At 44.9% G+C, this 18,880-nt stretch overlaps 1 protein-coding gene across 1 annotated transcript in view; it reads left to right on the top strand.

Annotated features, from left to right (window-relative positions):
- The window catches only part of LOC133366729 (N-acetyllactosaminide beta-1,3-N-acetylglucosaminyltransferase 4-like), a 38,473-nt gene that overhangs the window by 16,843 nt on the left and 2,750 nt on the right, over positions 1-18,880 (top strand). The window contains exon 2 of the mRNA XM_061590170.1: positions 16,403-16,953. Coding sequence (XP_061446154.1) covers positions 16,403-16,953 — 551 coding nt within the window. The remainder of the gene's footprint in view (positions 1-16,402; positions 16,954-18,880) is intronic.

Here is an 18,880-nt window from a genome sequence, read left to right as displayed (position 1 = left end):
ATTGATATAGTGAGCATAACCGAGACCTGGTGGAATGGAGAAAACCAGTGGGATACGGTTATCCCTGGATATAAACTATATCGGAAGGACAGGGAAGGACGTATTGGTGGTGGAGTCGCTCTATACGTGAAAGAAGGCATTGAATCCAGCAAGCTCGAAACCCCAAAAGAGGCAGACTCCTCCACAGAATCGTTGTGGGTGGTGATACCGTGCCTCAGGAGGGACTTAATACTGGGAACGATCTATCGTCCCCCTGATCAAAATGCTCAGGGAGACCTTGAGATGAGATATGAAATTGAGGAAGCATCCAAACTAGGAAATGTGGTAGTAATGGGTGACTTCAACTACCCAGACATAGACTGGCTGCATATGTGTTCCAGTCATGACAAAGAAGCAAAGTTTCTAGATATTCTAAATGACTATTCCCTAGATCAGTTGGTCATGGAACCGACCAGAGGGACGGCAACCCTGGACTTAATCCTCAGTGGGGACCGGGACCTGGTGCGAGATGTAAGTGTCGTTGAACCGATTGGGAGCAGTGACCACAGTGCTATTAAATTAAACATACATGTAACTGGCCAATTGCCAAGAAAATCCAACACGGTCACATTTGACTTCAAAAGAGGAAACTTCACAAAAATGAGGGGATTGGTAAAAAGAAAGCTGAAAAACAAAGTGCAGAGGGTCACATCACTCGAAAATGCTTGGAAGTTGTTTAAAAACACTATATTAGAAGCTCAACTGGAGTGCATACCGCCGATCAGAAAAGGTACCGCCAGGGCCAAGAAGATGCCAGCATGGTTAACGAGCAAAGTCAAGGAAGCTCTTAGAGGCAAAAAGTCTTCCTTCAGAAAATGGAAGTCTTGTCCGAATGAAGAAAATAAAAAAGAACACAAACTCTGGCAAAAGAAATGCAAGAAGACAATAAGGGATGCTAAAAAAGAATTTGAGGAGCACATTGCTAAGAACATAAAAACCAACAACAAAAAATTCTATAAATACATTCAAAGCAGGAGACCATCTAGGGAGACAATTGGACCCTTGGATGATAAGGGAGTCAAAGGTGTACTAAAGAACGATAAGGAGATTGCAGAGAAGCTAAATGAATTCTTTGCATCTGTCTTCACAGTGGAAGATATAGGGCAGATCCCTGAACCTGAACTAACATTTGCAGGAAGGGATTCTGAGGAACTAAGACAAATAGTGGTAACGAGAGAGGAAGTTCTAAGCTTAATGGACAATATAAAAACTGACAAATCACCGGGCCCGGATGGCATCCACCCGAGAGTTCTCAAAGAACTCAAAGGTGAAATTGCTGATCTGCTAACTAAAATATGTAACTTGTTCCTTGGGTCCTCCTCCGTGCCTGAGGACTGGAAAGTGGCAAATGTAACGCCAGTCTTCAAAAAGGGATCCAGAGGGGATCCCGGAAATTACAGGCCAGTTAGCTTAACTTCTGTCCCTGGAAAACTGGTAGAAAGTATTATTAAAGCTAGATTAACCAAGCACATAGAAGAACAAGCCTTGCTGAAGCAGAGCCAGCATGGCTTCTGCAAGGGAAAGTCCTGTCTCAGTAACCTATTAGAATTCTTTGAGAGTGTCAACAAGCATATAGATAGAGGTGATCCAGTGGACATAGTGTACTTAGACTTTCAAAAAGCGTTTGACAAGGTACCTCACCAAAGGCTTCTGAGGAAGCTTAGCAGTCATGGAATAAGAGGAGAGGTCCTCTTGTGGATAAGGAATTGGTTAAGAAGCAGAAAGCAGAGAGTAGGAATAAACGGACAGTTCTCCCAATGGAGGGCTGTAGAAAGTGGAGTCCCTCAAGGATCGGTATTGGGACCTGTACTTTTCAACTTGTTCATTAATGACCTAGAATTAGGAGTGAGCAGTGAAGTGGCCAAGTTTGCTGACGACACTAAATTGTTCAGGGTTGTTAAAACAAAAAGGGATTGCAAAGAGCTCCAAAAAGACCTCTCCAAACTGAGTGAATGGGCGGAAAAATGGCAAATGCAATTCAATATAAACAAGTGTAAAATTATGCATATTGGAGCAAAAAATCTGAATTTCACATATACGCTCATGGGGTCTGAACTGGCGGTGACCGACCAGGAGAGAGACCTCGGGGTTGTAGTGGACAGCACGATGAAAATTATGCATGGCATTGAGAAAGTGGATAGAGAAAAGTTTTTCTCCCTCTCTCATAATACTAGAACTTGTGGACATTCAAAGAAGCTGAATGTTGGAAGATTCAGGACAGACAAAAGGAAGTACTTCTTTACTCAGCGCATAGTTAAACTATGGAATTTTCTCCCACAAGATGCAGTAATGGCCACCAGCTTGGATGGCTTTAAAAGAAGATTAGACAAATTCATGGAGGACAGGGCTATCAATGGCTACTAGCCATGATGGCTGTGCTCTGCCACCCTAGTAAGAGGCAGCATGCTTCTGAAAACCAGTTGCCGGAAGCCTCAGGAGGGGAGAGTGTTCTTGCACTCGGGTCCTGCTTGCGGGCTTCCCCCAGGCACCTGGTTGGCCACTGTGAGAACAGGATGCTGGACTAGATGGGCCACTGGCCTGATCCAGCAGGCTCTTCTTATGTTCTTATGTTCTTAATATGCTACTTCAGCCTTTCAGGTATTCATAGCGAAGTCTATATCAAAGATGCTATATGGTGCTCAGTTATGTGCATATGATAATTTTTCCTCTTTTGAAGTCACACAGACTAAGTTTCTGAACACTGTACTTAGAGTTCTGAGGTGTGTGCCCAACGTGTTGCTTAGTTTAGAAGTGGGGCTAATTTCTATCGAAGCCCGTGCATGGATTCTCAGGATTCACTTTAGGCTGAAGGTGATTTTCTCTCCTGTGGGCACTGACATTAATTGATGTGTACCAGTCAAGATGGAAAAGCGCTCTGTTTGAGAAATGGCAAAATCTGGGATTTACTCCCTGTGCTCCTCTTCCTCTTGCATATGTAAAAGCAAAAGCTACTATCCAGCAGTGAATCTGGGATATAGAATTACAAAATCATTTGCGTCTTGCTGTCAGGCACCCCAAGTTCAGAGACAACGGGAGAGCATTAGTGCTCATCTGCTACTTGACTAATCTAAATATCCCTAAATGTAGAGGAGCGTTCACAGCAGCTGGGTCCAATGTCCTGCCGTCTGCCCTCCTGGATGGAAGGGACAGAAGGGTCCCCCACCATGAACAGGTCTGCCCAGGTGGAATGGGAGAAGTGGAAACTGTGGGTCACGTTGTATTGCACTTTTTATAGGGAGCTTCATTATCCTTTTTCACTCCAATTTTACAGCGCATTCTGGGTAAGTCCTCTGCGTTTTACCTTACGTGTTTATTGGCAGACATGAAACCACAGGTTACAGCAAGAGTCGCTAACTTCTGTGCCGCTGCCATTGTATGCTGGAAATCGATTATAAATGATTTTATATAGGAAGCCTGTACTGATTGTAATATTTTATGCAGCCCTTATTTTATATGATTTTGATTTATTTTTTATGTCTGTGTAGTGACTGAAATAAAATTTTACTTACTCTCTGGATTTGCCCTGCTGGTTATAACAATCATAGAGTTAAATTGTACACACATGAGCTCACATAACATACGTTCTAAAAATGTTTTTAACTTCAGATGAAGAGAATTAAAATGCTTACAACTACACTCCTCCTGCGAATGGCATGGAAATGGTTAACATGAGCCTCCTAGGCTTAATTTTCCCATTGTGCAAGTTGCAAACATGTTCAACAACTGAAAATGTTTAACAAGTTTTTCAGTGAGCGACATAAGGGAAAGAGGGAAGACACCTACATGAATACCATAAAATTTGTAAGAGGGGAGGGGGCAATGTTTCAGGCACAAGAAATTATGGAAATAAAATACTCTACAATTTGGCCAAATTTCATCATGTTTGTGTCAACACATAGCCAACTCAAGTAGGGACAAGGAGTGCATTAACCAGTAATCCATTCTACAACTAAATAGTCTAAAAAGAACAGCAGTGACTCTGTCTAGGATATTTGTTAAAAATATTTAATCTCACAAAATATACAAAACACCATAAATATGTCATAGATTCACCTGATAAATTAGTCATATATCCAAACCTAGAAAAGCATCCAAAAGATTCAACCTAATACCCATGAATTATTACAAATACTCGACTCACAAATACAAGAATCTAATCTGAAGAAGTGTTATATTTATTTATTTTATTTGTTAATTATTTGATTTATATCCCACCCTTCCTCCCAACAGGAGCCCAGGGCGGCAAGCAGAAATGCTAAAAACACTTTAAAACATAAAAATTGACCTTAAAATACATTAAAGCATAACAAAAAACGACATACTCGGAACTTCTGGTAACTCAACTTCCGGTAAGCTGTGTTTTCTTTTAGCTCTGTGATTCACTTTTTAAACTTTTTTTATCATCTTTAGCAACCTCTAAATATATTTTTTGTTAAAAAAGTCCAGCCAGACGCGTTTCGACAGTTGTCTTTTTCAATGGCTACTGATATGACTTTCAACAGAAATTGAATATAATGCGATAACCCAAGGAAATGCTAATATGACTTCAACAAAAATTGAATATAACGATATCCAAAGAAATATGACATTCACTTCTTTAAACACTGTAGCTTGATACTAATCTTCATGATGAAGATGGCTGGACTTTTTTAACAAAAAATATATTTCTCTTTTCTCTATAAAAGAAACGGACCATTTGAACAAAATTTGTACACGTCAGATACATTCTTCATGATGTATACTGTTTTAGTTATATACTTTTGAAAATCATAGTATCATGTTTGTCATTGTTTGACTTTTGTATGTTATACCTTTTATATTCCTTTTTATTGTATTTTTTATATGTTTTATTAAATTTACACTGAGCATTCTCATAACTATATCAACCTTAATTTCTTAGTCCTACCTAGACTAATGATTGGTCATCAGTTAATTTCTTTTAATGGAACCTTTCTTGACTCCTCCCATGGTTTTTACACCTTTATATCATCTGGGGGAGCCAGTGTGGTTGACTATTTCGTAGGTACCCCTTTCTTACTCCCGCCGGTCAAAGACATGGTGATAATAAATAGAGCTGATAGTGACCATCTTCCCCTTTGTCTACATATAAGAGCGCCTAGCCTAAACATCTTCCCTTGTGTCTCTAGACCCATTTTAGATAATTTTACAGGCTTAAGGCGCATTAAGTGGTCAATTGACACAGCAGCCTCTGTAAAACAGTGCTTAGAATCACCTCTATTAACAGAGTTACGTAATCAGGCTATTACTGACCCTGAGGACATCCTGGGAATATTTGAGAAAGTGGCCTCAGCTCTTAAATGTCAGGTATCCTCTGTTACTCCTGTAAGATCAAATAGAGGTCCCAATTCCTGGTTTGACCGGGAATGCAGAGTCAAGAGGAGAGAGTTATCATCACATATTAAATTCATGCGCCGCAATTACTCAAATGAAACTACTCACCATTTATTGCTACTGAAGAGAGCTTATAAAAAACTCCTAAAGGAAAAAAAAACAAAATTTTTATGTTAATAACTGGAGAGAGTTGGACCAGGCATTCCAACTGAGAAAGGATGATGTCTTTTGGAAACTTGTTCAGGGAGGCCTTGCTCAGTCCGATCCAGATTCTATCCCTCCGATTCTACCTGAAACCTGGGTTGCACATTTCACTAACATTTTCGGTGCAGTGTCATCAGCCCCTCCTTCCCCCTCAACAAGGTGCCCTAACATGCCCCATTGGCCACCAGTTAGCTGCTCCGAGATTGGCGACTTGATATTGACGCTCCGTACAAATAAAGCTCCAGGAGAAGACATGCTGCCCTCAGAGATTTTCCTGGAGGAAATTTCATGGTGGACTCCACTATTAGCCCCTCTCTTCACCCACATTAATAGCACAGGAGATTATCCATAAGGCTGGCGTACCAGTATAATTATCCCTATCCATAAGAAAGGTGATCCAGCTGAGCCTAGTAATTATAGGCCTATCAGTCTCCTCAATATTTCTGCTAAACTTTATGCCTGTTTTTTACTAAATAAATTGGAGGAATGGGATATAAAGAACTCGATTATACATCAAGAACAGGCAGGATTCAGAAAGGGAAGGAGCACACTAGACCAAGCATTCATCCTACATCATCTTATAAATAAGGCCATTAAAAGTCCATGTTTGTCGCTTTATGTTGCGTTTATAGATTTTGCGGCTGCGTTTGACTCGGTGGATAGAGAGCTCTTAAGGCACAAACTAGCCCAATCTAATGTCGATAAAAGATTGGGGTGGCTCATTAAATCTCTCCACCAATCAAACCTTTTAAGAGTACGTTTAGGCAGAAATGGGGCCCTTTCCCGTACTATTCCATCCTCAAAAGGTGTGAAACAGGGCTGCATAATGGCTCCCTTCTTTTTTAATTTTTTTATAAATCATATAATTCCAACCATGTCCTCTCTTAAGTTCCCCCCCCTCTGTTGGACTAGACAAAATTTCAGTTTTATTATATGCTGACGATTTGGTACTTTTTTCTTTAAACAAAATTGGCTTAAAAACAATGCTTGTAAGTTTAGAAGGATATTGTAAAGCAAATCACCTGCGGATTAATCATTCAAAATCTAAAATTATGGTCTGTGGAAATCCTTGGAGGGCCAAAAGTCTTTGGACGTTGAACGGAATACCCTTAGAACAAGTCCAGTCATATAAATATCTTGGTATAAATTTTTCCTCCACACTTTCATGGAAATCACAATTAGAAGTCACTAAACTCACTACCTCTAGAATACTTGGCCAATTAAAAAAATTCTTCTATACTCGAGGAGGTCAAATGATTGCGCCAATGTTGAAAATCTATGTTGCCAAAGTCTTATCTAAATTACTTTACGGGTCCGAATTGTGGGGTTCCTCTCTTAAATCATTTTTGGAGCCCCTTCAAAATTCCTTCCTGAAACTCCTCTTGGGCCTACCGCGGGGTACCCCTTCTGCCCATGTAAGGTTCGAACTGGGTATCCACTCATTGTCTGCCAAAATTGACTTGGCAGCTTTAAGGTTTGCGAGGAAAAGTCTTCTGCTTGATAACTTATCTGTCCTCAAAGGTTGCTGGGAGGAACAACTACAGAAAGGTGGTTGGGCTCAATTAACTATGACCTTAATTGAGCACTATAACCTTACAGCCAGCAACTTAAAAATCTTCTCCCCTAGGGAGCTACGAAACTGGGTCCTTAACCAGGATGAGGCCCATGATAGGATCCACATAGCGATGTCCCTGTATTCGCATTGGTTCCCTCTCTTTAAAACTAATCATGTTATTGCTCCCTATTTTACCATTTTACTTTCTTCTACGAAACGTAGAGCTTTTACTGAATTGAGGTTTCAGACAATGACTACAGCAGTTTTAGAAGGCCAATATAGGGGTGTCCCGAAATCCCAACGTCTCTGTATATGTGGAAAAGGGGCGATAGAGGATCTTACTAATTATTTACTGAATTGCTCACTTTACAAAGTGCCGAGACGCAAATTCTTAGACCCGTTTATAAAGCCCAGGGAGGCTCTTAACCCTGATAACTTAATAGCAGATTTATTGGCTGACAATTACAAAGAGGTTACCCTAGCGGTCGCAAATTTTGTGCTGGCAGCAAAGCACATTAGAGCTTATTTTGTCAAATCTAATAATGATAAACCCTGAATAACTGTGATATGTTTTATCTGCCCAAAATGTTGTTTTAAAATGATGTTTTATATCTGTATAGTATATTTTGCAATGGCCTACGGCTAGAAGCAATAAAGTATTTCACTTGCATAACAAAAAACATTAAAAAAAGCTTTAAAAACATCTTTAAAAAAAGGGTTAAAAACATATTATTAAAAAAACCATATTAACAAGCAATTCTAACACAGACGCAGACTGGGATAGGTCTCAACTTAAAAGGCTTGTTGAAAGAGGAAAGTATATTAATATTTATTTAAATATAATAATATTTAAATTTCTATAAAGTTATAAACTGATCTCATAGAAACTATGTGAATCAGTAGTTCAAATGTATGCATTATTTAAATGAGCAAAAATGCCTTATTAATTTTTATACATCTAATCTAGAGCAAGTGGAGACAAAGGTCCCTGACCCACTTCACTTGCTGGGAGTCCAGAGTCTGTGAGTTCAAATCCCCGCTCGTGTCTCCTGAGTGTAAAGGGCCAGCTAAAGATCCCACACACAGTGAGAACATAAGAACATAAGAAGAGCCTGCTGGATCAGGCCAGTGGCCCATCTAGTCCAGCATCCTGTTTTCACAGTGGCCAACCAGGTGCCTGGGGGAAACCCGCAAGCAGGACCCGAGTGCAAGAACACTCTCCCCTCCTGAGGCTTCCGGCAACTGGTTTTCAGAAGCATGCTGCCTCTGACTAGGGTGGCAGAGCACAGCCATCATGGCTAGTAGCCATTGATAGCCCTGTCCTCCATGAATTTGTCTAATCTTCTTTTAAAGCCATCCAAGCTGGTGTCCATTACTGCATCTTGTGGGAGCAAATTCCATAGTTTAACTATGCGCTGAGTAAAGAAGTACTTCCTTTTGTCTGTCCTGAATCTTCCAACATTCAGCTTCTTTGAATGTCCACGAGTTCTAGTATTATGAGAGAGGGAGAAGAACTTTTCTCTATCCACTTTCTCAATGCCATGCATAATTTTATACACTTCTATCATGTCTCCTCTGACCCGCCTTTTCTCTAAACTAAAAAGCCCCAAATGCTGCAACCTTTCCTCGTAAGGGAGTCGCTCCATCCCCTTGATCATTCTGGTTGCCCTCTTCTGAACCTTTTCCAACTCTAGAATATCCTTTCTGAGATGAGGCGACCAGAACTGTACACAGTATTCCAAATGCGGCCGCACCATAGATTTATACAACGGCATTATGATATCGGCTGTTTTATTTTCAATACCTTTCCTAATTATTGCTAGCATGGAATTTGCCTTTTTCACAGCTGCCGCACACTGGGTCGACATTTTCATCGTGCTGTCCACTCCAACCCCGAGGTCTCTCTCCTGGTCGGTCACCGCCAGTTCAGACCCCATGAGCGTATATGTGAAATTAAGATTTTTTGCTCCAATATGCATAATTTTACACTTCTTTATATTGAATTGCATTTGCCATACTTCCGCCCATTCACTCAGTTTGGAGAGATCTTTTTGGAGCTCTTCGCAATCCCTTTTTGTTTTAACAACCCTGAACAATTTAGTGTCGTCAGCAAACTTGGCCACTTCACTGCTCACTCCTAATTCTAGGTCATTAATGAGCAAGTTGAAAAGTACAGGTCCCAATACCGATCCTTGAGGGACTCCACTTTCTACAGCCCTCCATTGGGAGAACTGTCCGTTGATTCCTACTCTCTGCTTTCTGCTTCTTAACCAATTCCTTATCCACAAGAGGACCTCTCCTCTTATTCCATGACTGCTAAGCTTCCTCAGAAGCCTTTGGTGAGGTACCTTGTCAAACGCTTTTTGAAAGTCTAAGTACACTATGTCCACTGGATCACCTCTATCTATATGCTTGTTGACACTCTCAAAGAATTCTAATAGGTTACTGAGACAGGACTTTCCCTTGCAGAAGCCATGCTGGCTCTGCTTCAGCAAGACTTGTTCTTCTATGTGCTTGGTTAATCTAGCTTTAATAATACTTTCTACCAGTTTTCCAGGGACAGAAGTTAAGCTAGCTGGCCTGTAATTTCCGGGATCCCCTCTGGATCCCTTTTTGAAGACTGGCGTTACATTTGCCACTTTCCAGTCCTCAGGCACGGAAGAGGACCCGAGGAACAAGTTACATATTTTAGTTAGCAGATCAGCAATTTCACCTTTGAGTTCTTTGAGAACTCTCGGGTGGATGCCATCCGGGCCCGGTGATTTGTCAGTTTTTATATTGTCCATTAAGCTTAGAACTTCCTCTCTCGTTACCACTATTTGTCTTAGTTCCTCAGAATCCCTTCCTGCAAATGTTAGTTCAGGTTCAGGGATCTGCCCTATATCTTCCACTGTGAAGACAGATGCAAAGAATTCATTTAGCTTCTCTGCAATCTCCTTATTGTTCTTTAGTACACCTTTGACTCCCTTATCATCCAAGGGTCCAATTGTCTCCCTAGATGGTCTCCTGCTTTGAATGTATTTATAGAATTTTTTGTTGTTGGTTTTTATGTTCTTAGCAATGTGCTCCTCAAATTCTTTTTTAGCATCCCTTATTGTCTTCTTGCATTTCTTTTGCCAGAGTTTGTGTTCTTTTTTATTTTCTTCATTCGGACAAGACTTCCATTTTCTGAAGGAAGACTTTTTGCCTCTAAGAGCTTCCTTGACTTTGCTCGTTAACCATGCTGGCATCTTCTTGGCCCTGGCGGTACCTTTTCTGGTCTGCGGTATGCACTCCAGTTGAGCTTCTAATATAGTGTTTTTAAACAACTTCCAAGCATTTTCGAGTGATGTGACCCTCTGGACTTTGTTTTTCAGCTTTCTTTTTACCAATCCCCTCATTTTTGTGAAGTTTCCTCTTTTGAAGTCAAATGTGACCATGTTGGATTTTCTTGGCAATTGGCCAGTTACATGTATGTTTAATTTAATAGCACTGTGGTCACTGCTCCCAATCAGTTCAACAACACTTACATCTCGCACCAGGTCCCGGTCCCCACTGAGGATTAAGTCCAGGGTTGCCGTCCCTCTGGTCGGTTCCATGACCAACTGATCTAGGGAATAGTCATTTAGAATATCTAGAAACTTTGCTTCTTTGTCATGACTGGAACACATATGCAGCCAGTCTATGTCCGGGTAGTTGAAGTCACCCATTACTACCACATTTCCTAGTTTGGATGCTTCCTCAATTTCATATCTCATCTCAAGGTCTCCCTGAGCATTTTGATCAGGGGGACGATAGATCGTTCCCAGTATTAAGTCCCTCCTGGGGCATGGTATCACCACCCACAACGATTCTGTGGAGGAGTCTGCCTCTTTTGGGGTTTCGAGCTTGCTGGATTCAATGCCTTCTTTCACGTATAGAGCGACTCCGCCACCAATACGTCCTTCCCTGTCCTTCCGATATAGTTTATATCCAGGGATAACCGTATCCCACTGGTTTTCTCCATTCCACCAGGTCTCCGTTATGCTCACTATATCAATGCTCTTCTCTAAGACCAAGCACTCCAGTTCTCCCATCTTGGTTCGGAGGCTCCTAGCATTAGCGTACAGGCACGTGTAAGCAGTGTCTCTCTTCAAGTGTCTTTGGCACTTGTGGTTTGGCCTGTGGTAATTTTGCTCTTCTGAATTTATATCCTGTGCCCCTGCTCTCACAATGCCTACTTCTAGGCCTACCCCTTTTAAAATTTCATCATTTCTTTGGTCTTTATCCCAGGGGGGAGGTTTATTCCGAACCGGACCTTTCTCAGCTCCTGTCGGGTTTCCCCCCTCAGTCAGTTTAAAAGCTGCTCTGCTACCTTTTTAATTTTAAGTGCCAGCAGTCTGGTTCCATTCTGGTTCAAGTGGAGCCCGTCCCTTTTGTACAGGCCCGGCTTGTCCCAAAATGTTCCCCAGTGCCTAACAAATCCAAACCCTTCCACCCGACACCATCGTCTCATCCACGCATTGAGACTGCAAAGCTGGGCCTGTCTGGCTGGTCCTGCGCGTGGAACCGGTAGCATTTCAGAGAAAGCCACCTTGGAGGTCCTGGCTTTCAGCATCCTACAAGGATCCCTCCAGCCCCTGGAGATATATCCTCGGCACGAGAGGATAGCTGCTCATCCCCCAAGGAATGGGTCCCTTCTAAGGGATCGTTTCCCTCTTCCTCAGCTGGATGCTCTCCTTCCCCGAGACCATCGTTCTCCATGATAGCAGGAGAGCTATCATCGTTGGAGTGGGACACAGCTATAACGTCCCTGAAGGCCTCCTCCACACACCTCTCTGCCTCTCTCAGCTTTTCCAGGTCCGCCACCTTGGCCTCAAGGAAATGAAGTCGTTCCCGGAGAGCCAGGAGCTCATTGCACCGAGAGCACACCCACGACTTCTGTCCAACAGGCAGATAGTCGTACATGCTGCAGGCAGTGCAAAACACTGGAAAGCCCCCACACCCCTGCTGGCTTTTTACCTGCATAGTTTTGTTTAAGGTTTATTACGTCAATGGGTTGGAGACTGCGGTTTAGTTGAGGTCAGGGAACAGACGGGCAGAGTGGGGGGCCCTGGCCTCCTCGCCCTGCTGCCGAACTCGCTCTGCTACTTAACTCGCCTTGATGCTTTGTTAGCTGGGGCTCCCTCTAGCTCATGGAGCAGGCTCCCTCGCTAGGGTGCTCTGACTTTATATGTGTGGCTGGTTCCTCCCAGCTACTGCTGCCAGCCAGTGATGTGTTACTTGAGGCTGATGGCTCAACTATCAGCTGGGGCTTAACTCTTTAGGATTCTCTCAGGCTTCCTTCCTTTGAAGGCAGGAAGACAGGCTTCCTTCCTGAGCGAGGGGCGGGGCTGTTTAACCTTTTGGCTGCTTTTAATCTCAGCAAGGGGCTGCGCCTTCCAGGCAAGTCTTTTGTGTTTGTTGTTTTCCCACCTAGAACAGCCTGACCTTTCTTTAACCTAGGGAAACAGAGCTTGTGGTTGTGTTTCAGGAAGGCTGAAGCTGCCCTTTTTAGCAAGGACTGAGCTGACTCTCTCCCTGTATGTGTCGGTGGAGTTTCCTTTTCCCCCTTCTCTCCGACTGGAATTTAGCCTTGTTTACAGTGTCCCCTGAAGTTTTCCTGCTAGGGTGGTGTTGAAAACTAGCTTTCTATGGGCTTCCTTCTCCTAGGATCTGTCTCCTAAGACATAGGTTCTTTCAGGATTTGGCTCCTAGCTCAGGGTGACCTTGGGCTGCCCTTATTACTTATTGCTCTGAGCTGTTTTACTTCAATTAAATAATGGAATAAATGGGAGCTACTTACCCTCTTTTCGCTCTGCTGCTTAACTCGCCTTGACGCTTTGTCAGCTGGGGCCTTGACGCTTCCTCAGCTGGGGCTCCCTCTAGCTCGTGGAGCAGGCTCCCTCGCTAGGGTGCTCTGACTTTATATGTGTGGCTGGTTCCTCCCAGCTACTGCTGCCAGCCAATGATGTGTTACTTGAGGCTGATGGCTATCAGCTGGGGCTTAACTCTTTAGTATTCTCTCAGGCTTCCTTCCTTCCTGAGCGAGGGGCGGGGCTGTTTAAGCTTTTGGCTGCTTTTAATCTAATCAAGGGGCTGCGCCTTCCAGGCAAGTCTTTTGTGTTTGTTGTTTTCCCACCTAGAACAGCCTGACCTTTCTTTAACCTAGGGAAACAGAGCTTGTGGTTGTGTTTCAGGAAGGCTGAAGCTGCCCTTTTTAGCAAGGACTGAGCTGACTCTCTCCCTGTATGTGTCGGTGGAGTTTCCTTTTCCCCCTTCTCTCCGACTGGAATTTAGCCTTGTTTACAGTGTCCCCTGAAGCTTTCCTGCTAGGGTGGTGTTGAAAACTAGCTTTCTGTGGGCTTCTTTCTCCTAGGATCTGTCTCCTAAGATATAGGTTCTTTCAGGATTTGGCTCCTAGCTCAGGGTGACCTTGGGCTGCCCTTATTACTTATTGCTCTGAGCTGTTTTACTTCAATTAAATAATGGAATAAATGGGAGCTACTTACCCTCTTTTCGCTCTGCTGCTTAACTCGCCTTGACGCTTCGTCAGCTGGGGCTCCCTCTAGCTCGTGGAGCTAGAGTGGGTCGTGAGTGGCTCAGGGGTGACATGCCCTGCCACCTGTGCAGCCGTGGGCAAGCTGCAGAGTCCCAAGGAGCCCAGTTGCCCCCCAGCTGGCAGTTGCGGACAAGGAAGGAGCTGGCTTGTGCAGCTGTGGCAAGCTGAGCAGGCCCTCGCCAGCTGGGGAGGACTAGCCTCAGAGGGAGGCAATGGGAAACCCCCTCTGAACACCGCTTACCATGAAATCCCTATTCAGAGGGTAGCAATAAGTGGGGATTGACTTGAAGGCAGTCCATTTCCATTTCCCCTTCCTTATAGCTCTTATTTATCCTAGTCTATTTGCTTCCTAGTTCTTCGTATCCCATAGGGAAAAAAGATCACAAAAGATCCTGCCTTTTTCCAATTAGGTTATTGTTCACTTTTAACACATTAAAAAAAAAGTATGGTCTTAGATTCGTGTGTGCATATCCAGAGTCAGCATCTGCACCCAGCACCTTTGGTCATCTTTGAGGACACCCCCCCCCCAGGTGCCACTTTACATTTCCCACAATCCTCTGGAGTGATACCTCATCCAGCACTCCAAGACATCATGGGAAATTTGATGTAGTGGCTCAGACCTCCTTAGCTCTACCCTAACGCCATGGGGGGCATCAGCATAGGAAGATGCCCAAGGGGTGTGTGTGTGTGTGCGCAGACGGAGTACTTTCTTAAAGTCCCCCTCCTCAGAAAAAAGACTGCAACTGGTCCTGCCGGATCACTCAGGGCAGCAGCTGACAAATGTTTAATCAGGTGTGCTTTTAAACGGGGGGCGGGGGCTTTGGCCCTGCAGGTCTTGCTCAGCTACAGTTGCCATCAGCCTCAGCCAGCATGCCCAATGGCCAGCAATTATGGGAAGTGTAGTTCAGCAACATTTGGGGCGGGGGCAAAGGACCCACATACACACCTGGTTTAAACACCTCATCTCTTGGTTCTGATAACTTACTTAGCTTCTCCTGAGGTGCAGACCACAGTCCTGTCAATGTTTAACAATAACCTCTGCTACTGTGGTTGTAAGAAGAGTAACTGTGACAGCCGGAATCCTTTTAAGCTGCAGAGTGCAATGTTGTTCCAGGTTGGCCAAAAGTAACTATTTCAAACTTACAAGAATGCCAGAATTCCCATGCTCCGATTTTGTCACTATGCATCTACCTGTGTGAGTTTCTGCAAGACCTGCTCCCTGCATTTCTGGCTAATTTCCACCTGGCCTGGAGGGGTGGGGCCCTGTTCCTCTCCAGCTACAAAAGCAGCAACTGCTGAAGGGGCCAGAGACCATCTACCTGTGTGAGTTTCTGCAAGACCTGCTCCCTGCATTTCTGGCTGATTTCCACCTGGCCTGGAAGGGTGGGGCCCTGTCTCTCTCCAGCTGCAAAAGCAGCAACTGCTGAAGGGGCCAGAGACCATCTACCTGTGTGAGTTTCTGCAAGACCTGCTCCCTGCATTTCTGGCTGATTTCCACCTGGCCTGGAAGGGCGGGGTCCTGTCTCTCTCCAGCTGCAAAAGCAGCAACTGCTGAAGGGGCCAGAGACCATCTACCTGTGTGAGTTTCTGCAAGACCTGCTCCCTGCATTTCTGGCTGATTTCCACCTGGCCTGGAAGGGCGGGGCCCTGTCTCTCTCCAGCTACAAAAGCAGCAACTGCTGAAGGGGCCAGAGACCATCTACCTGTGTGAGTTTCTGCAAGACCTGCTCCCTGCATTTCTGGCTGATTTCCACCTGGCCTGGAAGGGCGGGGCCCTGTCCCTCTCCAGCTACAAAAGCAGCAACTGCTGAAGAGGCCAGAGACCATCTACCTGTGTGAGTTTCTGCAAGACCTGCTCCCTGCATTTCTGGCTGATTTCCACCTGGCCTGGAAGGGCGGGGCCCTGTCTCTCTCCAGCTACAAAAGCAGCAACTGCTGAAGGGGCCAGAGACCATCTACCTGTGTGAGTTTCTGCAAGACCTGCTCCCTGCATTTCTGGCTGATTTCCACCTGGCCTGGAAGGGCGGGGCCCTGTCTCTCTCCAGCTGCAAAAGCAGCAACTGCTGAAGGGGCCAGAGACCATCTACCTGTGTGAGTTTCTGCAAGACCTGCTCCCTGCATTTCTGGCTGATTTCCACCTGGCCTGGAAGGGCGGGGCCCTGTCTCTCTCCAGCTGCAAAAGCAGCAACTGCTGAAGGGGCCAGAGACCGTGTGTGTGTATGTGTGCGTGAACCTGCTGCTCGGGATGTCTATAGACTACTGGGGTTAGTTGTTTTTTAGTTGTTTTGGGGGTCAAGATTTAATTTTGGAGATTCATTTTTGCTGTTATTTGGACTACAGCATATTTTTGTTAAACACTGTTGTGAAGTGTGTGGGGATTGCTTAATTGTATATTTATTGAGATGTTTTCATTAGTTTGTTGTTTATTATTATTGTTTGGCTACTTATATACTGTGTATATTTATATTTCTTTGTTGTATTATTTCTCTGTTGTACACCGCCCAGAGAGCTATGCTAGTCGGGCGGTATAGAAATTTAACAAATAAATAAATAAATAAAATTATAAACTGAGCATATCCGACCCGATGCCCAAGTCAGAGCTATTCTTGGTTTAATCATAAATGCAGGATCTCTCTTGCTGATTTGAGGGTTACCTCTCGCAGGCTAACAGGTGTTCCTTTGGGTCCACACAGGCTTCTGCACCTGACACTCGGAAGGAGTCACAAGCTTTGGGTCCTGGCAGCGGTTCTCATCGCCGTTATTCTGTATACTAGCTTCAACCGTTGGCAACACTTTTTCCTCTATCGCAGATCCATCCCCCTGATATTGGGTGCTTGCACCTTCCACCTCGACCTCAGTGTCTACAACGCCCTCTTCCCGCATCTGCAGCGCTACCAATGCAGAGAAGTGATTTCCCAGGAGAGCTGGTGCCAGGGGGCCCAGGGCACACCGCTCCTCCTCTTGGCAGTCAAGTCCCACCCAACATCAAGCCAGAGGAGGGCCGTCCTGCGCCGCACCTGGGCCCACCGGAGGGAGGTGGGGGGCTTCCAGCTCCAGCCCATTTTCCTGATGGCCACGACCTCCGACGAGAGTCATGCCAGCCTGGTGCATCGGGAGAGCCACGAATTCCGGGATGTCTTGATGTGGGACTTTGCAGAGTCGCATCACAACCTGTCCCTCAAGGAACGCTGCTTTCTCCAGTGGCTCCACAACAACTGCCAGACAGCGGCCTACATCTTCAAAGGTAAAACGTGGGCTGGGCGAGCGCATGAACAATTGCCAGGGGCAGGTGGAGGGAGGAGGACCTCCTAGACAATGGGACGGAGACAACTCTTTCTCTCTCTCTGTGTGCATGCACTCACCCTCTTTTACCTCAGCGGAATTTCCCTCAAGACAACAGGTCCACATGGTGGATGATAGAAGACTAGCATGGGTCTCAGTTTGGCCTACATGGCAGTTTCCCCCCAATCATACTCACCAGCCCCACAACTGATGTCAAAGTCAGGTGTGGGCCAGGTAGATGAGCAGATGGATCAGCTGTGTGATTGAGTTTCCTGTATGGAACTTGCTTGCACCGCTGGTCTCTGCAGAAAACAGCTTTGCCAGCCCTGAGCTTGGTGCTTGGGAGGCCCTGACAAAGGGCTGGCAAAGCCCCTTGCCTTGCAGTTCCCAAGCTCCTGGCAACCAGATGGCTGCTGGGCACTTGGGAGGTGACCCACCTGGCAACCATTTGCTATGATAATGATGTGAAGTGACTAGCAGTTGGGCTGTCCTGCCCACCTGTTAAAAGTTGTCCCCTTAGAGGTGGAGACAGCCAAGGATCTGGGGCACTGGACCAAAAGGATTCCCCAAAGTGGTTGTAATTTCAGTGACTAGAATAGATATTTCTAACATTGATACCTAAACATTCTGCATTCGAGGCCTTGAACATTTAAAAATAAAAATAAAATTAACTGAAACTACATTTTCTCCACGGTCCTTACAATGCTATTGAGGGTGGGTCGGGCAGGAGCAGAAGTCACAACCGCTCGTCCAACAAGCACCCAGTTCAGTTTGTCTCAAAGATGACATTTGAATCCAAGCCTTGAGGCAAGCTGCTTTCTCTTCTCCGAATGCTTCCCTTTGGAGCCCCTGTCCACTAGGCCTACCTCTCCAGCAGAGCCTTCTCTAGAGACATGGCAAGCCCCACACATTGGTCCCTCTTCGCTGACTCCTTTTCAGCCACTACCCTGCTTGCCACGCCCTCTCCCACAAAACAGACCACATCCATTTGTCTGAAGGCACAAGAGGCCAGCCCCTTGCTGAAGCTTCATTCATTCATTGGCGATCACTCATAGCTGAGTAAGACTGTCTTCCAAGATAAGGTCTTTAACAGTGGGTCCATCCACTGCCCATGTGCCAGTCCATGACTAGGGGCTTCCGGATTTCACAGTCCTGCCCCCATCGCCATTCACCACTCACCATGGGACTTTTGGTTTGCTTTGCTTGGAAGATGCCTGTGCGTGAATTTGTTTTATGTGGGGAGATCGGTGCACGATTATCAACACACAATCTTGACAGAAAAAGGCTTTGATCCAATGGCATGGGTACCATGACGATTGGAAGTCCTTTATCTGCTGCAACCTTCATCCGCCTTCACAGCCGTTGTAACATACACATTGTTATCCTCCACCTATTCTGCTGTTGAGGACTTTCTTGGATCGTTCTGTGCCTGGTTCCTCTCCCTTGACCGTATTATTATTTATTTATCATTTGATTTATATCCCGCCCTTCCTCTCAGCAGGAGCCCAGGGCGGCAAACAAAAACGCTAAAAACACTTTAAAACATCATAAAAACAGACCTTAAAATACATTAAAACAAAACAACATTAAAAACATCTTTTTTAAAAAACAAAAAGGTTACCTTACCGCCATGGGTGACCCTGCTGGGAGTACATGACTCCTGACAGCGTGGCTCATGGGGTTCATTGGAACACAAGCCCGCTCACCACTACAAGGTGAGAATCCAGCGAAGACTGCTGAAGCGAAGTGGCGCCAGCTCTGGACGGGTGGCCACCTGGGAACTAATGGCATACCATTTGGGGTTTCATGACAAAGAAAGGCAGGATATTATAATTATAAAAAAAAAAACCCAAACACAGAAATCCATCACCCTGTAAAGCTCTGAGCAC

The sequence above is a fragment of the Rhineura floridana genome, chromosome 11 (assembly GCF_030035675.1).
Source record: "Rhineura floridana isolate rRhiFlo1 chromosome 11, rRhiFlo1.hap2, whole genome shotgun sequence".
Classification (NCBI taxonomy): Eukaryota; Metazoa; Chordata; class Lepidosauria; order Squamata; family Rhineuridae; genus Rhineura; species Rhineura floridana.
This window is presented reverse-complemented; position numbering and strand designations above follow the sequence as displayed.